The following is a 27,105-nucleotide window of genomic DNA, read 5'->3' on the forward strand; positions in this document are numbered from 1 at the left end:
TCTCAGAGAGGCTGTAATTTCGACAACCTATAAGAACGGAAACTTCATCTGTAGAGAAAGTTATCATGCGAGTCTCTTTCAATTACTCCCTCCAAATGACTGAAGTGCTGCTCGCAAAAATTGCAGAGTGGATTATGTATACAGTGAGGCAAGCTGAATCTTTGCTTCACCATATGACACACCAAGAAAAATGTAGGAGCAGCATGAGCTACACATGAATTTATTTGATTCAATATCAGCCTTTGGGCTTATCAATAGGGAGGAACTGTATTAAGCCATTCTCAAATTTGACTGTCCACAGAAACTAGTGTCTATCTCACATTTGCTCAAGTGTAAACCACTATACTTCAGAACTAATTCTCACTGAAGGCCAGTGTAAAATAAGGCTGCATCACTGCCAGCACTTCTCAAGTTTCCTCATTGTTAATTTGCATCTCAGTTCACTGAATTTCCCCACAGCGGAGCTTTTCTTCAGAACTAACTGTTCAATTTACAGCAACATCATTCCAGACCATGATAACACAAACTTCAGTATGGGAATAAAAGGTTAGTCAGGAAAGAGGTACTGAGGTATGACATTAGCCAACAATGACATTGGAGGCGACATCGGGTGTACAACTCTGGCAGGGTTTGCAAGACATTACTTCCTACAAAGCGAAACGCAATAGCACGAATGGCAGCAATGTTTCACTACCAGATGAACTCAACGCCTTCTATACCCGATTTGAAAGGGAGAATATAACTACAGCTGTGAAAACCCTTACTGCACCTGATGATCCTGTGATCTCCGACTCAGAGGCTGATGTTAGACTATCTTTAAAGAGAGTGAACCCTCGCAAGTCAGGAGGTCCCGATGGAGTATCCGGTAAGGCTCTGAAAACCTGTGCCAACCAACTGGTGGGAGTATTCAAGGACATTTTCAACCTCTCACTGCTACGGGCCAAAGTTCCCACTTGCTTCAAAAAGGCAACAATTATTCAAAAAGGCCCAAGAAGAATAAAATGAGCTGACTCGATATCTATCACCTGGTAGCACTCACATCGACAGTGATGAAATGCTTTGAGAGGTTGGTCATGATTAGACTGAACTCCTGCCTCAGCAAGGGCATGGACAATTTACAATTTGCCTATCGCCACAATAGGTCAATGGCAGATGCAATCTCAATGGCTTTTCACACGGACTTAGATCACCTAGACAACACAAACACCTCTGTCAGAATGCTGTTCATCGACTATAGCTCAGCATTTAATACCATCATTCCCACAATCCTGATTGGGAAGTTGCAGAACCTGGGCCTTGGTACCTCGCTCTGTAATAGGATCCTCGACTTCCTAACTGGAAGACCACAATCTGCACAGATTGGTGATAGCATCTCCTCCTCGCTGACAATCAACACTGGCGCACATCAGAGGTGTGTGCTTAGCCCACTGCTCTATACCCATGACTGTGTGGCTAGGCATGGCTCAAATACCATCTATAAATTTGCAGATGATACAACCATTGTTGGTAGAATTTCAGATGGTGACAAGAGGGTGTACAGGAGCAACATATGCCAACTAGTGAAGCAGTGTCACAGCAACAACCTGGCACTCAACGTCAGTAAGACAAAAGAGCTGATTGTGGACTTCCAGAAGGGTAAGATGAAGAAACACACACCAGTCCTCATAGATGGATCAAAAGTGGAGAATCTAGGTAAGAGCGAACTTTTTCCATTAAATATGCAGGTTCCCATTTATAGACGTTCTCCATTCAGAGTGACTACCGACTATTTTACTTATTTGGGAGTTAAAATTACTAAGAGACATAAGGATCTATTCAACTTTAACCTTTTACTGTTAATTACTGTTAAACAACTTATTACTCAGTGGTCCCCACTGTCTCTATCACTGATTGGCCAAATTAATGCTATTAAAATGATTATTTTACCTAAATTTTTATATTTATTTCAAACGATACCAATTTTTATTCCTAAATCCTTTTTTGATACCGTTGATTCTAAAATTTCCTCTTATATATGGCAGAACAAAAATCCCAGATTAAGTAAAAAATATTTACATAAGTCCAAGAAAGATAGTGGTTTAGCACTGCCTAACCTAAGCTTTTATTATTGGGCAATTAATATTCGATATTTAATATTTTGGATACAAGATTGGAATATAACTCCAAGCCCATATTGGGTAAACCTTGAAGGCAACTCTGTACGAGGGTTCTCTTTAGCTTCCATTTGAGGAACTTCACTTCCTTTTGTACTATCTAAATTGAATAAACAAATGGTTAATCCAATAGTTAAACATACATTGCAAATATGGTTTTAATTTTGTAAATTTTTTGGTTTAACAAATTTATATTATCAAGCCCTATTATATCTAATATTTTTTCAACCCTCGGTTATGGATCAAGCCTTTTTGATGTGGAAAACGAAAGATATAACATGTTTTCGTGACTTATTTCTGGATAACTGTTTCATGTCTTTTGAAAAGTTATCTAAGAAATTTGATTTGCCCAGATCCCTTTTTTTTTGGTATTTACAAATAAGAAATTTTTTAAATCCTATGTTGCCTACCTTTCCGACCTCATACCCTACTGATATCATCGATAAAATTTTAGGTTTAAATCCCCTTCAGAAGGGATTAATAGCATCTACCTATGATATAATTATGAAATTACAGCCAGGTATATAGCTGATAAAATTAAAAATGAATGGGAAAGGGAACTTCAACTTTGTCTACCTATAGAGAAATGGGATAAATTTTTTCAATTAGTCAGTACTTCCTCTATATGTGCTAAACATACATTAATATAATTTAAAGTAGTGCATACAGCCCATATGTCTAAAGATAAATTAGCCTGTTTTTATTCCCATATAAACCCTATTTGTGACAGATGTCACTCTGAGGTGGCTTCTTTAACTCATATGTTTTGGTCCTGTCCTCTTTTGGAAAAATATTGGAAAGATATTTTTGATATTATCTCAACAGTTCTATGTTTTGACTTACAACCCTACCCTATTATAGCAATTTTTGGATTGCCAATGGTAGAACATAGATCTTTGTTTTCTTCAGCCTGTCGGATGATTGCATTTGTTACTTTCATGGCCAGGAGATCTATTTTATTGAAATGGAAGGAGACCAATCCTCCTACTACATTCCAATGGTTTTCCCAAACTATATTATGTTTAAATTTAGAAAAAATTAGAAGTGATATTTTTGATCCTTTGGTTAAATTCGAAGAAACTTGGAAACCATTCATTCAACATTTTCATATGATGTAATTTGACCTTTCCGAATCCTTCTTATTACTTAAAAAATATGAATAGCGGAGCAGAGTTGACGACATTACTGAACATGTTCGATTTAAGATATTGGTCCAGCCCTGTTTTGTTCCGTTTGCTTTTTTGGGTTTAGTATTTAGTTCTTTTTCTTTCTTTTTTTTTTGGGGGGGGGCGTTCTTTGTATTTTTTCTCTTTTTATTTCTTTTTTTCTTTATGATTAATTACATCATGAGTTTGGAAGTCTATTATACCTGTGTTATCTGAAATCTTTTCTGTATATGTTTATTAACAATAAGATTATTCCAATCTCTTTGTATCAACATTGTTATTTTGTTTATAATTTTGGAAAAATTAATAAAAAGATTTTTTTAAAAAAAGAAAGATGTACTGTGGAAAGCATTCTGACAGTCTGCATCACTGTCTAGGAAGTAGAATACTCTACAGAGCATCAACTGGAAAAATTGATAATAAAGGCAAACTGAGAATACCTATATTCAAACATTTCAGCAGTATTTTCCTCTTTGTTGATTACTCCATCCAGACATATTGCCACATTGATTCAAGTTTAAAATATCTATATAATTAATAAACAGAGCTCCAGAGTGATGTGCTTCTCTTAAACTAAATGGAATTTTCTGTCCAGCAAAAAAATGAACATGCAAACTAAATTCAAATTTTGAACTAAATTTTTGAAAATTAAAATCAGGCATCCATGAACAATTTTGCTACAGTAAATATAGTATGCAGGTTATTCGCTGGAATAAAAGATTTTGCTATAGAAAAATTTGTTTTGATCATAGTTTTTTTTATTTATCATTAGAATTTAAAGTTACGATATTCTTATTTTGCATTTTAATTTGCATTCTAGTTTACATTTTTAAAAATTATTTTAACAATATTATCCAAGATTCATGCCTGCCTTATTTAATATTTTTATTCATGCACTGAGATTACATTAGCTATGATCACAGACAGACGAAAAGTGACACAAGGTTGAAGTGGTTAAGAATCCTCACATATTGACCGAAAATGATAAATGTTATACAAAAGCAGACAGAGATCAGCAAAACTTACTTCATTTGCTCATGTCACTGAAAGCACAGTGGGGCCCATGAATACACTAATTCATCCTTATGCTTATTCACTATTTACCTTCTGCCCTCCAATCATCACTCTCTCTCCCAGCTTCAGGCCCAGTGACTTCAGTAGTGCCTTCCCTGAGATGTGATCATAGTTTGTCAGCATCGACTTTGATATGTCACAGGTCAGTGGTAATGCATCCAGCAGCATCTGCTTTAATTCTTTGGCAATTGCTGCTGCTTCTGCCATATCCAGGGGCATGTCCAAAGGATCAGGGACAATGTCTGCTGGCATCTCCCCTTTATCATTCTGTCCAAGAATACAAAAGGACAAATTTAAGTGCAACTGAAAATCATGCAAGCATTTTCCTTCTGATTTTTATTTGCTTACTTATTAAATTCAAAAGCACTTCACACATATTTCTAGTAACAGTTACAACAATTGAAAAATACTCCGATAGGTGGCACTGTAAACCCAATTTTTGTACAGGTCGACCTTCACTAATCCGACTACCTCTAATCCGGTTCCTTCGCTAATCCGGCACTGATTATGCTGAATGTGATCCTTCTGTAATTCAGCATTTTCACTAATCCGGCACTCCTCAGGTCCCAATAGTGCCGGATTAGTGAAGGTCGACCTGTGCCAAATCAAAAAAAGCCCAAAATGTGAAAAGTGGTTCGGTGATCAAATGGGTCAAGGTTGCTTTAAGGAGATCCAAAGGAACAAACCATTATAATTTATGTAACGTCTTTTTATTCTGGTCCAGAGTTAGAATGAGAAATTCAAGGCTGCTTCTTAAAATCAGCTACTCACAGCATAGATGCTCATTCTGAAAAGTATTCTGCCTATTTTTTGCTGGTTGTGTTATTGTTCAAAGAGGACATTATGGTTACTGTTCAGAGAAAAGCAATTCATCCTACAGAGTCCATACTGACTCCATGCTTCCTACAGCCATGGAAATTCTTTCCTTCAAAATACTTAATCAGCTCCCTTTTATGTTATAGCCTTAAAAGCTGGAGTGTTCAAAGTTAGCAGAAAAATTCAAATCAGCATGATAACCAGAATTGCAAGAGCCATGCAAAACATAGTGGGGTATTGCATGTGTAATCTGTAATAGGGAGCAAGTGTATGGTAAACATGAGGCACTCCTTCATGACGGCAATTTCTTTCATCAAAGATTGCCACCATCCACTCCATGCTACCTTTTCACAGCTATCCGGCAGGAAGTACAGAAGCCTGAAGTCCCACCTTCCAGGTTCAAGAATAGAAACTTCCTTTCAATCATTCAATTCCTAAACTAATTCCTGAGGCAAAATCATAATCACCATAGCTTAGGAACACTACGATCACTTTGCCTTAAGGTGGACCATATTGTTCAAATTATTCTTTCTTGTAAATATGGTTGTAACTTATGTTTAAAATTATATTTTTCTTGTGAATGCTATTATATAAATCTGTGCTGCTGTTACAAGAAAGATTTTCACTGTACCTGTATATAGATGTACATTTGACAATAACCTCAACTTGATAATAACATTGGTGGCAAAAAGCTCACAAGGGGCCTAAATTTTCTTGAGAAACATAATTATTTTATAAACACAAGGGGTTCCACAAATGCTGGAAAACAAAAATAACACACACAAAATGCTGGAGGAACTTAGCAGGCCAGGCTGCATTTCTGGAGAGGAATAGATAGACAATATTTCAAGCTGAGACCCTTCATCAAGACTGGAATGGAAGAGGGAAGAAACCATAATAAGAAGGTGGGGGAATAGGAATACAAGCTGGCAGATGATAGGTAAATCCAGGTGAGGGGAAGGTAGGTGGATGGTGGAGGTATTGGACAGTTGAGAAGAGGTAAAGGGGAAAATGGGGAATAGAAGAGAGAAGGGGAAGGGGGGAGAAATTTACTGCAAGTTAGAGAAACTGATGTTCATGCCATCAGGTTTGAGGCAACCCAAACAGAATATAGGGTGTTGCTCCTCCAATCTGAGCGTAGTCTCATCATGGCAATGGAGGAGGCCACACTCAGGATGTCAGAATGGGAATGGGAAATCCAATTGAAATGGTTGCCACTAGGAAATCCCACATTTTGTGGTGGATGGAACAAAGGTGTTTGCCAAAACAGTCCTCACCCCAAGTCGGGTGTCACAGATGTAGAGTAGGTTGCACTAGGAGCACCGGATACATAGATGACCATAAGAGACTCACAGCTGAATGTCATCTCACCTGGAAGGACTGTAGGTTTGTTTGGGGCCCTGAACGGTGGTGGGGGAAATAGGTGTAGCGGCAGGTGTAGCACTTGTTCCACTTGCAGAGACAAATGCCAGAAGGGAGATTAATAGGGAAGGATGAATGGACATGGACAAGTCTTGAAGAGAGCAATCCCTATGGAAAGCAGAGAGAGGTGGGGAGGAAGAGAAAGTGGTGCTTTGTCGTGGGATTCTATTGCAGATGACAAAAGTACAGAGAATGTTGTGCTTGATAAGAAGGCTTGCGGATTGATAGGTAGACAAGGGGAACCCCATCCTGTTATGGCAGCAGGAAGATGGGGTGAGTCCAGATGTGTGGGAAATGGAGGAGATGCTAGTGAGGGCAGCATCAATGGTAGTAGAAGTGAAACCTCTCCTTTTGTTTGAAGAATGAGGACACCTCAGATGTTTTGGAATGGACAGCCTTAGTGAAAACAGAGGAACTGACAAAAGGAAATAGCATTTTTACAAGTGGCAGGATGGGAAGAGATAAAGTTAAGACAGCTGTGAGAGTCAGTAGGTTTATAAAATATATCAGCAGATAGTCTGTCTCCAGAGATGAAGACTGTAATTTGAGAAAGAAGAGACGTGTCAAAGATGGACCAAGTAAATTTGAGGGCACGGTCAAAATTGGAATTGATGAAACTGATCAACTCAGCTGTGTTATAATTATGTCTATTGTTAGGATTTACCAATGAGGAAGTGGTTTAAAAGGTTCTTGCTGCAGATCGATAACAAAGGTGTTTCATTAACCAACTTTAAAATCAGATTTTCAAAATGACCTGGATAAACCCATGTAAGGATGTCTTTGTCTCATTCTAATAAGAGCTTTACTTAAGCAACACCAGCACTGGAATACAAGATTACTCCAGGTTAAGATGATTACATATAAAACTATCTCCACCCAACACAAAGAAAAGTGGTTTAAACCAAAACTCTGTTGAGCACCATCATCATGCTAGTGCAATTTTTTCCCTTCTCAATACAAACTTTATGCCCTACTTTGCAGAGTATAAATTTATGTTATTCTGTGGGAAATTGTGCTATTTTCCCGATTTATTTTATATTGGCTAATTATAGATAGCAGGATTCTGGAGCATTTTTTGACAGAATTTGAAACAAAATCTTAGATATGATGTATTTTAGAAGGGAACCTTTCTTCAGCCATTTTACAGAATGGACAATAAATTACCCTCATCGTTAACCAAGCATCATTAATTTTTCACTTTTTACAGAAGACCTCAAAAACAAAGCCAATTAATATCTTACTGTATTTTTCCATTTTTATTTACCATCTGCTTTTCTACTACTACTACTACGTCGACTCAGGCCTAGGGGACCGGCATCGGACAAGATGACAGACTCTCCTCTTCTCCCTCTCCCTCATCAGTGTGTTCAGTTCATCTACATTAGCCGCGCCGCTATCTTCTAGGAGCGTGTTGACCATAGTCTTAGGAGGGCGCCCAGGGTTCATCCTCCCGTGCTTGGGCTCCCATATGATGACTAGGCTGGCAGGTACCTCCGGGTGGCGTAGACAGTGCCCCGCTAGTTGCAGTCTTCTCACCTCGACTTTAGTGGACAGCATTGGTAGGTTGTTTTGGAGCTCAACGTTTGTCATGTGCTGTTGCCAACTCACATCAAGAGCCATCCTGAGCATTCATGTATAGCAACCATCTAGAGACTTTCGCATCGTCTTGGTGAGTGTCCGCGTCTCGCATCCGTACATGAGAATGGACTCTATGACTGCTATGAAAATCCTCTTTTTAAGCCCTCTGGTCAGGTTCAACTTCCAGATTTCTTCATGTCGTTCATAGCCCTCCACGCCAGCACCTTCCGTATCTTTATGTCCTTCTCCAAATTCATCATTCTTGACCCAAGATACTTGTAGTCAAAGACTTTCTTAATGGTATCATTCTCTATGGTCTTGAGAGTACCTTCGTCGCAGTTAAACGCCATGTGCTCTGTCTTTTTAGCGTTTAGGTGAAGTCCAACTTTATTGCATTCTATTTCCACTTTTGTCAGTAGCTGCTGTGCTTCCTCCATCTGGTCAGAGAGCAGAACTATGTCATCTGCAAAATCGAGATCTGTGAGTGTAAACACCAGGAATTCTGCAGGTGCTGGAAATTCAAGCAACACACATCAAAGTTGCTGGTGAACGCAGCAGGCCACGCAGCATGTCTAGGAAGAGGTACAGTCGACGTTTCGGGCCGAGACCCTTCGTCAGGACTAACTGAAGGAAGAGCTAGTAAGAGATTTGAAAGACAAAACTTGAAGATTATGCTCCACAAGTTTTGAGGCTGCGTGCCGAATACAAAGTCGTTATGAAAGAGTTCTACAATCGTGGAATCAGGTCCTCTCTGCGTTATCCTGCCCATATCCAAATAACTCTTAGTACTGGGGACAAAAAAATGGTTCAAATCTGTTACAGAAGCTCAGGAATTCATCGATAGTCTCCCTGCCATTGCGACTTCTTCAGACCCGATTTGATTATTTAAAATGACCGATTACTACTTTTATTTTCTCCCTTTGTTTTTTTTTTTATTTTTTGTTTTCTTTTTAAACTAAATTTTTAATTACTGAATTATTTTTTTATAGTTTTTCGTGGGTATGGTGCTCTGGATTATTATTTTAAGTTAAGTCTAATACTTTTTGATAGTACTGTTCTTTTTTTTTTCCTTTATGTACAATTTTAATTCAAAATGCATAAGCTCTCTGTTTTTTTTTTATGAACTGTTAATTTAACAGAGCCTATGAAGATATTCAGAAACTGGAAGCTGGGTTTAGGGGTAGTTTTTTTTTCCCTGAAGAGCTTACTGCTATTCTTTGGTAGCTTTCTTGCTTTGGGCTTGGGGGGGGGGGGGGGAGGGCTCCCTAGTGCCAATACAATTTATACAACCCTTAGTTGTCCTTTGTTACTCAAAATAAAGTACATATTGCTGTGAAGTACAGGGAGAATTTCAAGCAACCTGATCCAACCCTGAACTCATGAGTTGGCAAGTGATGAAGCACAGTTCAGAAATCTCTGGCTGAACTTGCCCAGCAGTGCCCAGCTCCCAAGCAGCAAAATCTGTGACATTGATCTTTCAGAGAAAGTTAAAAGATAAACACTATTTATCATCCATTCCTATAGAGTATCTCTACTCTCAAATACATTCTCTGTTTACTGGTTAATTAGAGTTTCTTTCTTAAGATTTTGGAAAATAATCAGTAATTCAAATTAAGCAAGTGTTTTATTAAACAAAAGAACTCAGATAGAGAGGAACCACATTCTTCTACTTTCTGCCCATCATCAGATAAGCAAAATCAGTATATCCTTTTCTACAAAGACAGCAATTAGTCTCATGCTATGCTACAATTCTTAAGAGGGTACTTATCTAATTGTACATATGGCATGTCACATATCTTCTTTAATAATGAAGAAAAAAGAAGAAACAAATGCCTATCTCTTGGGTGTCTTACTTGGACACAAAATTTACCAGATCCTTCCATAATCAGTTACGAATGGCTGTGATTTTCATGGTATCTGTTTTGGTTCAGCTATGTTCTCATTTGGAGGATTAGCACAACACCCTCTGGTATCTCCAACCTGTGAATGTCAAGCCTCCATCTTCCCAACAGTCTTCCTGAGATAATGCTGTTCCTCAGAAATAAGGCATGCTTCTCATTTGTGACACTGCATCATCAGATGGTGTACTGTGTGTCAATTTATCATTTTGTTCTTCCATGTCGTGCCCTCTGGTACTAGAAATGTCAAGTCTGATAAAAAAAAAAGGCACTGCCTGTCTACTCTCTATTTATGTCCCTCATATTCTGATATCCTCACAGTCTCACTATACATTGCATCAATTTGGATACCAACTGCCCCATCCTCAGCCATATTCCTCCAATTCCCATCCCTGCCAACTTAATTTTCATGCTCCCAAACAGCTCTAGCAAATCTGCCCACAAGGATATGGGTCCCCTCGGGATCAGGTGTAACCTGTCCTTTTTGTACAGATCATACTTCCACAGAAGAGATCCCAATGATCCAGAAATCTGAAACCCTGTCCGCTGCATCACTTCCTCAGCTGCTCAATCATCCTACTCCTGTCCTGACTAGTACATGGCACTGGAAGTCATCTAGAGATTACTACTTTGGAAGTCCTGTTCTTCATTCTTTGCCCTAACTCCCTCTACTTGATGCGCAAACTTATCTTTTCTACTCAAGTCATTAGTAGAAATGACATAGCTTCCTCCACTCTAGCGAAGACAACCCAAGTTTGTCCACCCTCTCCATTAACTCGTGCCCTCTAATCTGGTCAGCATCCTGATAAACCTCTTCTGCACCTTCTTCTAAGTCACCACATCTTTTGTATAATGGGGGACCAGAAATGAATACAATACTCTAGTTGCAGCCAACTATAGTTTTATAAATCTGCAACACATCTCCCCAACTCTTGAACTCACATCTTTGACTAGTAAAAGTAAGTATGCCTTATCAGAATCAGAATCAGGTTTATTATCACCGGCACGTGTCTTGAAATTCGTTAACTTAGCAGCAGCAGCTCAATGCAATACGTATTATATAGAAGAAAAATAAATTACAGTACATGTGTACTGAATAGATTAAAAATTCTGCATAAACAGAAATAATATATTAAAAAGTGAGGTACTCTGCAAAAACAAAAATTATATATATTAAAAAGTGAGGTAATAAAAAAGTGAGGTAAAGTAAGGTATCTATTAAAAAAGTGAGTTATTGTATCGCGGGTTCAATGTCCATTTAGGTATCACATGGCAGAGGGGAATAAGCTGCTCCTGAACCACTGAGTGCCTGCCTTCAGGCTTCTGCACCTCCTACCTGATGGTAACAATGAGAAAAGGGCACGTACTGGGTACTGGGGGGGGGGTCCTTAATAATAGATGCTGCTTTTCTGAGACACCGCTCCTTGAAGATGTCCTGGGTACTTTGAAGGCTAATACCCAAGATGGAGCTAACTAAATTTATGACCCTCTGCAGCTTGTTTCGGTCCTGTGCAGTAGCCCCCCTGCATACCAGACAGTGATTCAGCCTGCCAGAATGCTCTCCATGGTACATCTATAGTAGTTTTTGAGTGTTTTTGTTGACATACCAAATCTCTTCAAACTCCAAATTAAGTATAGTCACTGTCTTATCTTCTTTATAGCTGCATTGATATGTTGGGACCAGGTTAGGTCCTCAGAGATCTTGACCCCCAGGAACTTGAAACTGCTCACTCTCGCCACTTCTGATCCCTCGATGAGGATTGGTTTGTGTTCCTTTGTCTTACCCTTTCTGAAGTCCACAATCAGCTCTTTCATCTTACTGACGTTGTGTGCAAGGTTGCTACTGCAACACCACTCCACTAGTTGGTATACCTCGATCCCGTATCCCCTCTCGTCTCCATCTGAGATTCTACCAACAATAGTTGTATCATCAGCAAATTTATAGATAGTATTTGAGCTATGCCTAGTCACACGTCATGGGTATAGAGAGAGCAGAGCAGTGGGTTAGGCACAAACCCGAGGTGCACCAGTGTTGATCATCAGCGTAAAGGAGATATTATCACCAATCCGCACAGATTGTGATCTTCCAGTCAGCAAGTCAAGGATCCAATTGCAGAGAGAGGTAAAGAGGCCCAGGTTCTGTAACTTATCATTCAGGATTGTGGGTTGCCTCCTTTACCACTATATCAACCTGTATAGCCACTTTCAGGGAGTTATGGACCGAGACCCCAAGATCTGCACGTCAACACTGATAAGGGCTTTTCCATGAACAAAGTTCTGTCTTTTTACATTTAATCTCCCAAAGTGCAACAGCTCACATTTGGTCAGGTTAACACCTCATGCCATTTCTCCAACCATAACTGCAACTCATCTATATCCCATTGTATTCTTTGCCAGTCTTCTACACTATCAATATTAATTTGCAAACTTACTTGCCCACCCATCTACATTTTCATTCAGGTAATTTTCATACATCACAAACAGCAGAGGTCTCAGTACAGATCCCTGCAGAACACCACTAATATCGGATCGCCAGCTGGAAAAAGTCCCTTCAGCCACCACCCTCTGGCTTCCTTTGGCAAGCCAATTCTAAATCCAAATTATCAATTCACCATGGATCCCATGCAACTTAATTTTCTGGATGAAGGAACTTCCTAAAATCCATGTAAACAACATCCACATCTCTGCGTTCATCAATCAACTTCAACAACTCCTCGAAAAACTCAATCAAGTTACTAAGACATGACTTGCCCTCCACAAAATCATGCCAACTGTCCCTAATTAGACCCTGAATTTCCAAATGCTCATAAATGCCATCCTCAAAAATCCTCTCCAGTACCTTCCCTACCACTGACATAAGACTCAACAGTCTTCTGTTTCCAGGATTATCCGTACTTAACCTTCTTGAATAATGGAACATCATTCACTACTCACCAGTACTCCAAGAGACAACATGAATACATCAGTCATAGCCTCAGTAATTTCATCTTTTGCCTCTGACAATAACTTGGGGTATATCCCATCAGGTCCTGAAAACTTATCCACCTTAATGTTCTATAACAGACCCAACAATATCTCCTCCTTTATTTTGAATACTCCAGGTCCTTTGAGGTTATTAACAGGCAGGATAGATGAAGAGTCAATGGTGTTGTCTGCTTGGATTTTCAGAAGGCCTGCCATACATGAAGCTACTAAACAAGATAAGAGTCAACGATATTACAGGAAACATATTAGCATAAATAGAAGATTGGCTGACTGGAAAAAGGCAAAGAATGTAAAGAACGTTGCTCCAAGGAGAGTAAAGTTATTTTTGGCTGCTTTTTTCCTCATAACTCGAGATGAAACTGTGCAATAGCATCCTTTTCCAGAGAGGCTTGGCCTCTTTATACTAAATGTTTGTTTCAGAGAACTGTCACTTCCATTGAAGACTCATTCAGCTCCCTTGAAAAACATTCTGTCCTGATGGAATTTTTCCTTGCTACCATTCCCCACAAAGCAAATATTCAGCCATTTCTGCTGCTGAACAGGAATTTTAAAAGTTAGATCAAGCTGCACACAGACAAAATTAGAAATACTGAAGAATTAACCAGTCCAGCAACACCTGCATAGTAAAAAAAATGTTAAAAGATTCATCAAAGAAAACCCTTCCTCAGAATTCCCCAACCCAAAATGTTAATAATTTACTCTTTCATTGATGCAGCATGGCTGGCTGCAACATTTTTGTTTTTGTTCGTGGTTGCAACATCTGCAGTCCCACTTGTTTTCCATTCCTCTCACATAATGATTTTCCTTTGTCCTGAATCACCATTACCTCAGTGCCTAATCCTGTAACCACAATCTCAACCCTTTTTCTATCCTTTCCATTATAACATCTCTGCCTTCATAACATTTTTAGGGCAACATTCTGGGCACCAAATTTTATCTTGTCAGTGTGTGAGGGATGATTTGCAGCTACAATGTTACAAGATTTAAGCATTAACTAATTCCACTAAATGTTCACCTCTTTCCTCATTTAGTCTATTGTGTATAGACAATGCTTGGTTGTTGATAGGTAGGGTTAATACCCGACTTTCAAGAACACTTGTGAGTTATGTTCCGGCTGGACTTAGTCCTTAAACTGCTGGAGAACAGTGCAGAAAGAACAGGTGCTGTTTTCTCCCAGTAGGGATTAGTTTTTAGTTCCAAGTGCTCCAGCCACGTTTTGTCACTCTGCAACCTTATCCTTCAATCTCTTTGAATTATGAAAGACAGCATGTGTATAAATGTCTCTCTCTAGCAGACTTCATCATGATCATCATGACTCCAGTATTTCTACTATTTTTTAATGTTTCTTAATTGTATATATGATTTTTTTTGTGTTCTATTGCTGAGCAGCAGTGAACCAGCTGATTGGCCTATCAGAGTTCTCTTTGGGAGCTAGTTGACTTGATCAGCATTTCTGATCTGGCTATTGTTCACGTTTGCACTTAATAAAAAAAATCACACTTCTCATTACAGTAAAAAATAGTTTCATAAACTGATGACTACCCCAGAGTCGACGGCACAATAATGAAAATTCATTATCAAGTGTTTGTAAATCAATGAACTATTGTATTTGCCGAGAATCTTCACTCCATTAGAAAAGGTATCAAAGGGTTCACATTGCTCTAGTTCTATAGGGGCATGATTGAGAGCTTCCTGACTGGTTGTATCACTGCCTGGTGTGGGAAATGTACTTCCCTCATCACAGGAATCTGCAGAGTGTGGTGAGGAGAGCGTAGAGCATCTGCAGATGTGACCTTCCCACTATTCAGGGCATTTACAAAGACAGGTGTGTAAAAAGGGCCTGAAGGATCACTGGAGACCCAAGTCACCCCAACCACCAACAGTTCCAGCTGCTACCATCCGGGAAATAGTACCGCAGCATGAAAGTCAGGACCAACAGGCTCTGGGACAGCTTCTTCTCCCAGGCCATCAGACTACTTAATTCGTACTGACGCAACTGTATTTTTATGTTATATTGACTATCCTGTTGTACATAATATTATAAATTACTATAATTACACATTGCAGATTTGAACAGAGACGTAACGTACAGATTTTTTCTCATGTATATGAAGGATGTAAGTAATAAAGTCAATTCAATTCAATGAGTTAAAAAAAGACTATTAATGCTCAACTGTTTCATATGTAGCTGGGTTGCAATATGCTTGAAATACATCTAATGCATTCCCCAGAATCTCATTTGAGGGCTTTATGGTATGACGCAATTCTCTCTCCTTCTAACCAATGAGACAAAGAACATCTTAACTGTTGTTTGTTCTGGTGTATCTGTCATAACCAGTCTGACATACAATAGAATGCAAACTATTTCCTTCCTTTGTCTCAGTTCTAGAAATCCAATGGCTCAGACATCTTCATTAATTCAATTGTACACTCCCACTGTAATGACAGATTATTGTTTCATTACTCAACTCACTGTTTCGCACTAAACTAGTTATTTCAAGCTCAGGATAAATTTCATTGTTTCATTAATCTACATTTCAAACATGATGCTTTAGTATCTCTAGGTAAGATGTGGAAACTAAAATTAACAAATCAGGAATTACAGAGGGAGGAGACATAAGAGACTGCAAATCAGATTCAGGTTTATTATCATTGACATATGTCGTGAAATTGTTTTGTGGCAGCACAGTGAAAGATATTAAAAAGTTACTATCGGTTGCATTAAATAAAAGAGGAATAGTGAGGTAGTGTTCATGGACTGTTCAGAAAGCTGATGGCAAAGGGAAGAAGCTGTTCCTAAAAAGTTGATTTGTGGTTTTTCACGCTCTTGTACCTCACCCCTGATGGTAGTAATGAGAAGAGAGCAGGCCCAGGTTGGTGAGGGTCCTTCACGATGGATGCAGATTTTTTGAGATACCATCTTTGGAAGATATCCTCAATGGTAGGGAGGCCTGTGCCCGTGATGGATCTGGCGTGCATCTGCCAGCCTCTTTCGATCCTGTGCATTAGAGCCTTCGTCACAATGCTCTTCACAATACACCAATACAAATCTGTTAGTCTTTGGTACCATAACCAAATCTCCTCAAACTCCCAATCAGATCCAGCCAGTGGAGTGCCTTCTTCATGATTGAATCAATATGTTGGGACTAAGATAGATCCTCTAGGATGTTAAATTATTAATTTGAAGCTGCTTACCCTTTCCACCACTGACTCTCCACCCCCCCCCCCACCTTCCTGAAGTACACAATCAATCCCTCGGTATTGCTCCAGGTTGTTGTTTATAACATAGTTCAACCAGCTGATCTATCTTATTCCTGTAGACCCTTTCATCACCATCTGAGATTCTTCCAATAGTTGTGTCATTCACAAATTTATAGGTGGTGTTTGAGCTGTGCCTAGCCACACAGCCATGAGTGTAAAAAAAAAAGTAGAGCAATGGGGTAAGCACACATCCTTAAGGAGCGCCTGTGTTGATCGTCAGTAAGGAGATGTCATTACCTATCTGCACTGATTGTTGTCTCCTGTTGAGGAAGTCAAGGATTCAGATGCAGAGGCCCAGGTTTTGAAACTTTTTGATAGTATTCAGGGAATGATGGTGTTGAAAAGAAGCCTGCTGTAGGTAATGCTGTTGTCCAAACCAAGTGGAGAGCCTGTGAAACTATGTCTACTGCAGACCTGTTGTGGCAGTATGTAAACTACAGTGGGTCCAGGTCCTTGCTCAGGCAGGAGTTAATTCTAGCTATTACCAGAATGACTATGCTGGATCTAGACACAAGAAAAACTGAAACTGGAATTAGAATTTACTAATGTGACATTTACCAGGATACAGTGAAAAGCTCATCTTACATACTTTTATTACAGATCACACCTTTCCCCTACAGTTCAACACGTGGATGAACAACACAGGCTACCACTGTCTACATCCCCTCCTTGCCCTGCAACTACTATTCACACCTCCATATATCAACTGCTATCATCTCAATCTTCACCTTCTCCAGCCCCCACCTTCCACCAGCTCCCCAGTTATCATGGACTCACCTTCACTACTGAGCAGGTGAGAAGGGCTCTGGGGAAACTCAGACATGGCAAAGCATTGGGATTGGACGGTGTGAACCCCAAGGTCCTGAAAGAGTGTGCTGAACAGCTGTGTGGAGCTCTCCAGTGTATTTTCAATCTGAGTCTCAGCCTGGAAAGGGTCCTGAATGTGCAGAAAATATCATGTGTGGTCCCAGTACCCAAAGAAGACCAACCGAAACTCCAATGGCCCTGACCTCACACATCATGAAGACCCTCGAGGGGCTGTTCTTGGTGCATCACCAACCCCTGGTCATATCAGCCCGCGATCCCCTGCAGGTCATACAAGGTTAAACAACAACAGAATGCAGAATACAGAGAAAGTGCAGTGCAGGTAAACAACAAGGTACAAGTTCATAGAGGTAGACGGTGAGGACAAGAGCCCACCTTATCAAACTGTAGGGTAATGTAGGGGGACAGATGACACGTATTGTTCAAAATAGAAACTGTTCCACATAATCCACAAACACTGTCAATGAATTTTTGTGTTCACGTTAAGAGACGGTGTCTGACGTAATGATGTCAGTGTAAGGCACCTACTCTTTGGTTTGTTTATAATGGAAATACACAGCTGCTGCTTTTGTTAAGCACACAAAACAACTCTTGCATGTTTTATTCACAAAATCCTAAATTGGTTACCACGGACACTCTTGGACAATTCCAGAGTTGCTCAACAACATATTGATTAACGCAATCACTTTGAAGTTGCCAGAGTTTTGGGAGCAGCATGCTACCATGTGGTTTGCACAGGTGGAAGCCCAGTTTGCGCAGTGAGAAATCATTGTGGACAATACCAAATTTTACTACATCGTAGCATCACTAGGTAGTTCCACTGCAGTCAGAGTGGCGAGTCAACTGGAAAATCTGCCTGCATGGGATAAACATATCACTCTCAAAACCCACCTATTACACACTTTTGGACTGTCTGACTGCATGCCATGCAGTTTCTCTCCTTGCCCGGCCTGGGTGACGCTCGGCCTTCAGAACTAGTGGACCACATGCTTTCTCTCCTATTATATTTTTTTTATTAAATTTTTTATGCATTTCTACAATAGAGCTACAGGGAAAAAAATCAACAAAATGGAGATTTATACAGTGCAAAACAAACATGTCCAATATATAATTCATAACAATAAAAAAGCACCCAAAAGAAAATCATGTAAGATTAGTATCCACCCCAACCTCCCACTGAAAAAAAACCCAGGCCAACCATTTCTGTGTATAAAGGAAAAAAAATTAATCTGAGCATTCAACCCCACAGAGCTGTAAATATGAAAAAAGAAAATATAATGCCGACTACCAAAACTATAATGTAATTCATAACAAAAAACCATAAAACTTAGAGGGAAAAAAAAAGCTGAAAGTAAGGGATTTAGTATACAAAAAAAAGTATAAACTTAACCTAAAAAGTTATGAAAATATTCAAGAAAAGGTCCCCACACCTTATAAAACTTCATGTCCAAATTAAGAAGTAAATAATGAATCTTTTCAAGGTCCAAACAGGACATAATATCACTAAGCCATTGAGTGTGAGTGGGTGGGGCCGCATCTTTCCACCTAAAAACTAACCATCTAGCCAAGACAGAGGCAAAAGATAATGTTCGACATTTAGTCGGACTCAAGTGCATGTCTACTTCACCCAAGGTGCCAAAAAGAGCAACCAGAGGGTTAGGTTCTAAATGGCAATTAAGAATATGAGATAAGGTTGAAAAAATTTCTCTCCAGAATTTCTCTAGACTAGGACAGGCCAGTACAGATGGGTAAGAGAAGCCTCACCCCCTTTACACTTATCACAAACGGGACTAATGTCAGTGTAAAGCCGCGATAACTTAGTTTTAGACATATGAGCCCTGTGTACAACCTTAAACTGCAAAAGGCAGTGGCAAGCACATAAAGAGGTTGAGTTGACTGACTTAAGAATTGAATCCCAAACCGCATCAGATAAGGAGATATTTAGATCATGTTCCCAGGCAGTTCTAATTTTATCGAAGGGGGCACGTTTCAAAATCACTAACTTATCCCGAATAGCAGATATTAAACCTTTACTCAATGGATTGATACAAGGAAACACGTCCAGAATGTTTTTCTCAGGCATCTCAGGAAAGTTTGATATTAAAGGGTTAATGAAATGTCTAATTTGAAGATATCTAAAGAAATGAGTATTAGATAGGTTAAACTTTACAGCCAGTTGTTGGAAAGCTGCAAAACGATTATCTGTAAAAAGATCTTCAAAGCGCCTAATACCCTTTCTATACCAATCGTAAAATGTTGAATCCCGCATAGAAGGTAGGAAAAGATGATTGTGTAAATAGGGCTAGAGAGAGAAAAACCATGAAGACCATTAAGTTTTCTGAACTGAGTCCATATTCTCAGAGTACGTCTAATAAGAGAATTAACAAGGAAGTGTGGATCCGAGAAGTGCAGAAATGGAAGTTCCTTAGTAGCATTCAACTCCATTGCCACCCATTTTGGGCAGTCAGACTGATTATGAAAGAAAGACCAAAATATAAGACAACAAATATTGGCTGCCTAATAATATAAATGAAAATTAGGCAAGGCCATACCACCTTCCCTTTTAGATTTTTGAAGGTGAACTTTATTACGTCTAAAGCGTTTACCCTTCCATAGATAGGACGAAATAATAGAATCTAACGCATCAAAAAAAGCTCTAGAAATAAAAAATTGATAAAGACTGAACTAGATAGAAAAAATTTAGGAAGAATATATATTTTAATAATATTAATTAAACCTACAAGAGACCTGAACAAGGGTGACCACTGTGTCAAATTCTGTTTTGTAGAGTTTAGAAGATTGGTAAAATTTTCTCGAAAAAGATTCTTAAAGTTCCTTGTTATTGTAATACCAAAGTAAGTGAATTGATTGTTAATGACTTTAAAAGGGAGGTCATGGAATACTAAAGCTTGTGCTTCTCTATTAATTGGAAAGAGTTCACTCTTATGTACATTAAGTTTATAACCAGAAAGCTGACTAAATTTATTAAGAAGTGAAAACATTTGGGGCAAGGAGGTAGTCGGGTTTGATATAAAAAGTAAAAGATCATCAGCATAAAGGGAAACTTTATGCTCAACACCTCCCCTCCAAATCCCCATCAATTCAGCACAGCTATGGAACACAACCGCCAGTGGCTCTGTAGCCAAATCGAGGAGTAAGGGACTTAAAGGGCAACCTTGACAAGTGCCACGTTTGAGGCTGAAAGACTGGGATTGCCGAGAGTTGGTCAGAACAGAAGTGGTGGGACATGAATATAACAATTTAATCCATGCAATAAAACTTTGTCCAAAATCAAATTTTTCTAAAACGGCAAAAAGGTAATTCCATTCCACACAATCAAACGCTTTCTCCACATCAAGAAATAACACATTCAGGAGTCCCAGTTGAGGGTGAATATAAGATATTAAATAAGCGCCGTATATTAAAAAAGGGAAGACAATTTTTAATAAAACCAGTTTGATCCTCAGAAATAATAAGTATAATGTTCTCTAATTTACGAGCCAAAACTTTAGCCAAAATTTTAACATCGACATTTAACAAAGAAATCGGCCTATATGAAGAACACTCTGTCGGATCTTTACCTTTTTTGGCTAAAAGAATGATACAAGCCTCGTTAAATGATGCTGGCAATTACCATGTTTAAACGAATCAGATAGAACTAAAAGTAATTGAGATGAAAGCAGTGAAGAAAATGATTTATAAAATTCTGCAGAAAAGCCATCAGGTCCAGGAGATTTACCCAACTGTAATGCAGAGATGGCAGATGATAATCCCTCTAAAGATATTGGTTCATTGAGTTTTGCTTTAAAGTCGGAGGAGAGCGAAGGAATATTTAAACTATTTTAAAAATGCTCAACAGAGATACTACCATCTGAAGATTCAGAGGTGTAACGTCGAGAATAATAGTTCTTAAATGTATCATTAATATCAGAATGATTTGAAGTAATGTTCCCACTTCCCATACAAAATTTTGTAATTTGTTGTTTAGCTTTAGAGCATCTTAGTTGGTTAACTAAAAACTTACCGGACTTATCACCATGAATATAAAATCAACTCTTACTTTCAAGAAGTTGGCGTTCAACTGGCTGAGTGGAGAGGAGGTCAAAACTAGTTTGAAGTTCTACCCGCAGTTCGGGATTTTTGGTCTGGGCATATAAATGGTCTGTTGCTTTAATTTGACCAATCAAGTCTAACCGCTCTAAATAGGTCTTTCTTTTCAGATTCACAGTATATGAAATTATTTGACCCCTCAAATATGCTTTCATAGCATCCCAGACAACCTGGGATGAGATTTCAGATGACATGTTAGTACTTTAAAAAGTTATCTGGTCCTTAATAACTATTACAAAATCATTATCCGACAACAAGGTCGGGTTAAAACGCCAATGTTTATTCATTTGAGGGAAACCAGGGAAATTTATGGACAGGGTAACTGGGGCACGATCCAAAATCAATATACTCTGATAATCGCAAGAGCGAACAGATGGAATCAGCTGATTATCCGTTAAGAAATAATCAATTCTAGTAAAAGTATGATGGACATGTGAAAAAAAGGAATAATCTCTCTCAGTAGGATGGAAAAAACGCCACACATCAGAGATACCATAATTAGAAAGGAAAGAGTGAATAGATAAAGCAGATTTAACTGGGGAGTCTAGGAACAGACGAGGATCGATCTAATACTGGATCTAACCAACAGTTAAAATCACCACCCAATATGAGGGAATATCAAGTCAGGCAATAAAGAGAAAAAACTATCAAAAAAGTCCATATCAGCTGAGTTGGGACCATAGAGGTTAGCCAATACAATTTCCCAGAGACAATAATAAAATGACTATTTGTATCCGATATTTTGCTGTGAAGCTCAAAGGGAACATTCTGATTAATAAGGATTGAAACCCCCCCGGCTTTATCCGGAAAAGCAGAATGGAAGTGCTGTCCCACCCACCGAGACAAAAGGCGAGAGTTACCAAAACTACAAGCGCTTAAGTTGTGAAAACACCTTCCTTCTTTTAACATGATGGTTCAATCCCTTAACATTCCAGTTTATAAGATTCAATTTTATTGTCACATAAAAAAGCATATAGGGTAATAGGCATAAATAGGAACAAACATTCTAATAACAGCTCTGGGGCAAAAGTATAATACAAGAAAATCAGGACAAAAAAAAGTCCTGAGTAACAAAGAACAACCAAGGGTTGTATAAATAGTATTGGCACTAGGGAACCCAACCCCCGCCCCCAATCCCAAAGCAAGAAAGCTACCAAAGAACAGTAACAAGCTCTTCAGAAAAAAACTACCCCTAAACCCAACTTCCAGTTTCTGAATATCTTCATAAACTCCATTAAACTAACAGTTCAGAAAAAAAACCAGAGAGCTTATACACTTTGAATTAAAATTGTACATAAAGAAAAAAAAGAAACAGTACTATCAAAAAGTGTTAGACTTAACTTAAAATAATAATCCAGAGTACCCATGAAAAACTATAAAAAAGAATTCAGTAATTAGAAAAACAAGTAATTAGGGGAAGAAAAACAAAGAGAAAAAGGAGTCGCTATGGCAGGGAGACTTTCGATAAATTTCTGAACTTCATATAACAGAGTTAAACCATCTTCAGTAATTTAAAAAATTAATTTAAAAAGAAAAAAAATAAAAAAAAAACAAAGAGAAAAAAAAGTAGTAATTGGCCATTTTAAATAATCAAATCGAGTCTGAAGAAGTCACAATGGCAGGGAGACTTTCGATGAATTCCTGAGCTTCTGTAACAGATTTGAACTGTTTTTTTGTCCCCAGTACTAAGAGTTATTCGGAGATGAGCGGGATAACAGAGAGAGGGCCTGAATCCACGATTGTAGAACCCTTTCATAGTGACTTTGTATTCGGTACGCAGCCTCAAAACTTAAGGAGCATAATCTTCAACAACACGAATGGAATGACACTTACAATGCAATTTTCCTCTCCCACATGCTTCCATAATCAAAAGGTTTTTCACCTGATATTAATGAAAACAGAGTGTAACTGGGCGTGGCCGAGAGCCTAACTCGAGCTTGGCCCGAAATGTATGGTGAGCTCTGTCTAACTCAGGTAAATTCAGAAGAGTATCTTTCCCAAAAATCTCACAAAGAAAAAAATTCAACAGGAGCTCCGCTTTCGATAGCCTCTGGTAGACCAAGGATTCATAGATGATGCCTTCTGCTCCGACCTTCGAGATCAGCTATTTTAGATGATAACTTGGTGTTATACTCACTCAAATTAGAGCAAATGGCTTCCAGCTGCTGAACACGACATTTTAAATCCTCGGTTTCTGAGTCAAGATGAGAGAGACGAACGGCATGATCCTCCACTTTGGAATTAATTTGATCCAATTTTGACTCCAAAAAACTGAAAGACAACTTAAATTCGGACTTAAGTTCAGATATAATCTCTTGTCGGTGCTGGTCCAAACTGGCGATAATATCGGCAGAGGAGCCAGAGACCGTCACATTCATAGAGACTTCTTTTTTCCCAGTTTTAGAAGGCTTGTAAGCCATTGTAGGACAGATGTATTTGCAGGCAGGTAGGAGAACAAAAAAGCAGTCTGGGGTAGAAAAAAGAAGATAAGAAGTGCGGAGGTAAGAAATGAAACGGAGCGACAGTTTTAAGCAATTAACTTATTGCTGTCTTACCGAAGTCTTGTTATATTTTTAGAAAACTGTTTATGGAATAAATCCCTAATTGAGTCTGCACAGCTCATACCAATGCACCATGAAAAACTATTGGACTAAAATGGCTGATAGTCTACACTCAGACAGAGAGAGGTACATTGTTCCTCCTTTCTCTATCTTAATAAACCCTGTCAGCAGAGCCTCCAGCAGACTCACGGCTCCTAACCAGATAATGGTGGGTCTATGTTTTTACCACACACACTTTGATACAAGTGCCAAGAAATGCCGACACATTGCAGCTTCAACAGTGTCAGTGCTTCGGGTCATCAAAAGTCTGTGAACTGTAGGTTCCAGCTGCTAGGGTCGTCTATTGTTCACTATAGTTACCTTTTCAGGGTGACGCTTCTTACGTGACACGGGCACTCAAGTGAGTGTGCTGCCAGCACTGCCCATTGATTATAAGGCAGACAGCGACGAACCCTCTCTGGAGGTCACCGATGGCAACAGGATCCGGACTTACGGGACATGACACATGATGCTGTTTCAGTGGACAACATTACACATGGGACTTTGTCTTGGCTCAAGTTGCACGACATCTGCTTGGCACAAATTCCTCATGTGCCAAGGACTGTTAGTAGATCTTAACCACTACCAGCTTGTGAGCACAAAGAACTTTGCATCATTACCCTTATACCCCAGTAAGTTCATGCCTTATGCAGGCTTCTCATGGTCTGAGTCAATGTTCCCCTCCCCCAGTAAGTTCCCCACGATGACTCTGTCCAGCGCATGCACCACCAGAAGTGAATTCACTCACTTGCTGGGTAAATTCTCAACACATGCTTGAGTAAAACATAGAAACATAGAAAACCTACAGCACAATACAGGCCCTTCGGCCCACAAAGTTGTGCCAAACATGTCCCCTACCTTAGAAAATACTAGGCTTACCAATACCCCTCTATTTTTCTAAGCTCCATGTACCTATCCAAAAGTCTCTTAAAAGATCCTATCGTATCCATCTCCACCACCGTTGCCGGCAGCCCATTCCACGCACTCACCACTCTCTGTGTAAGAAACTTACACTGAGTATGGGACCCGAGCTGGGCACCCCTTATGCACACCAGACAGATTCACAATGGCAGTTTTGGCGAATTCCGGGGTGTGGGGGTGGTCTGAGTAGGGTAACGAAATAGGTGACATAGACGACACATTCTGTTCATAAGAGAAACTGTTCTACATAATTCACAAACACTGCCATTGAGAAGATGTGTTCACTTTTAGAGACAATGCCTGACATAATGACGGCAATGTAAGGCAGCTGATTTTTGGTTTGTTCATAATGGAAGTAAATAGCTGTGGCTTTTGTTAAGCACATAAAATGACTTTCACATGTTTTATTCACAAAATCCTACAGTACCAGGGAACCATTGCAAGTCTGTATAACAGCTGTTTTTAAGCCTGGTAGGTATGGCTTTCAGGCTATTATATCTTCTGCCCAGTGGGAGAGGGGAGAAGAGAGAAAGTCTAAGGTGGGTAGGGTCTTTAATTATGGTGGCTGCTTTACTGAAGAAAGCAGCAAGAAGAATAAATAGAATCCATAGAAGGGAGGCTGGTTTCCATGAAGTGCTAAGCTGTATCCACAACTCTCTGCAGTTTCTTGCAGTCACGTGCAGAGAGTTGCTATACCAAGCCGCGATGTATCCAGATAGGGTACTTTCTATAGTGCATCAATAAAAAGTGGTAAAGGTCAACGGGGGACATGCCAAATTTCTTTAGCCTCCTAGGGAAGTTGCGATGCAAGGAGGCTTTCTAGGCCATGTTGTTGACCAGGACAGGCCTTTGATGACGTTCACCTCCTTGGAACTTGAAGCTCTCAATCCTCTCAATGTCAGTTCCGTTGGTGCATGTGCACTTCTCCCCTTCCTTGAGTCAATGGCTAGCTCTTTTGATTTGCTGACAATGTAGGAAAGTTTGTCATGACACTATGTACCAGGATCTCCATTTCATTCCTGCACTCAGATGGAATACACAGAATGAAATTGCTGAAAGAATTCAGTGATCAGGCAGCATCTGTAGAAGCAAAAGGATACTCAACATTTCAGGTTGAGACCCTGCATCAAGACAGAGTGTCAACACTTCTCTCTGTAACTGTATCTTGGACTTCATAATAGAAAGACCACAGTCAGTACATGTTGACAGCAGCATCTCCAATTTCATCATGCTGCCCCCTAAGGCTGCGTGCTTAGTCCACTGCTGTTTATGTTGCAGATGCATCACTCTGTTGCTAAATCTAGATCAAATTGAATCAAGTTCACTGATGATGCAACAATGGCTAGCCTTATCAACGATGTTGATGACGAGGCAACGTACAGAGAGGAGGTAGAACAGCTGGTGCAATGGTGCGACCTTTGACAACTTCACTCTCAACGTGAACAAGGCCAGAGATGATTGTGGACTTTAGGAAGGTGTAGGCTGACCCCTTTTCACTGCACATAAACAGCTCTTCCATAGACAAGAGTTAGGAGCACAAAGTTTCTGCAAGTGCACATAATGGACAATCTCACTGGTCCCTCAACACCACCTCTTTGGTGAAGTAAGCACAGCAGTGTCTCCACTTCCACGGGACACTGAGGTGAGCAAGGGTCTCCCCATCATTCTAAATAATGTTTGCAGGAGCATCATTGAGAGTGTTTTGACCAGCAGCTTCACAGTCTGGTACGGGAATTGCAAGCCATCTGCCGCAAGTCCATACAAAGGATTGCAAGGACTGCTAAGAGGCTCACTGCGGTCTCTCTTTCACCCTTCAGAGATATTTATCAGGAGCACTGCATATGTAGGGCCCTTAGCATTGTCAGTGTTCCCTCCCATGCATCCAACAATCTCTGACTCCTTACCATCAGGCAGGGGTACCAAAGCATTAAGGCCAGAACTGTTAGGATAGGAAACAGCTTCTTTTCCCCAGGCTGTGAGAGTACTCATCTCCCTGCCACCATCCAAGTTACATTACGCATGAAACACCAGTAGCTGTATACTGTTTACTTTTTAGCTTGTATCATAAATGCACCAGAGTATTTGTCAACTTATTTATGGTAATATTATTTACATGTTGCGTATGAGTTTTATGTACTGTGTTGTGCACCGTGGTACATACATTGTCATTGTTTCGTTGGGCAGTATACATGTGTACAGTTTTATAGACAATAAACTTGAACTTGAAATCTTCAACAATTAAGTCTCTACCTGTGAAGTTGCTGCAGAAGCTCACCATGCCTATCCATAGCACTTG

At 39.4% G+C, this 27,105-nt stretch overlaps 1 protein-coding gene across 15 annotated transcripts in view; it reads right to left on the bottom strand.

The window, feature by feature from the left end:
- The window catches only part of LOC140201202 (CAP-Gly domain-containing linker protein 4), a 339,984-nt gene that overhangs the window by 207,075 nt on the left and 105,804 nt on the right, over nt 1–27,105 (bottom strand). For all 15 annotated transcript variants that reach the window (XM_072264916.1, XM_072264923.1, XM_072264920.1 and 12 more), the window contains exon 7: nt 4,424–4,660. In XM_072264916.1, coding sequence (XP_072121017.1) covers nt 4,424–4,660 — 237 coding nt within the window. The remainder of the gene's footprint in view (nt 1–4,423; nt 4,661–27,105) is intronic.

The sequence above is a fragment of the Mobula birostris genome, chromosome 8 (genome assembly GCF_030028105.1).
Source record: "Mobula birostris isolate sMobBir1 chromosome 8, sMobBir1.hap1, whole genome shotgun sequence".
NCBI lineage: Eukaryota > Metazoa > Chordata > Chondrichthyes > Myliobatiformes > Myliobatidae > Mobula > Mobula birostris.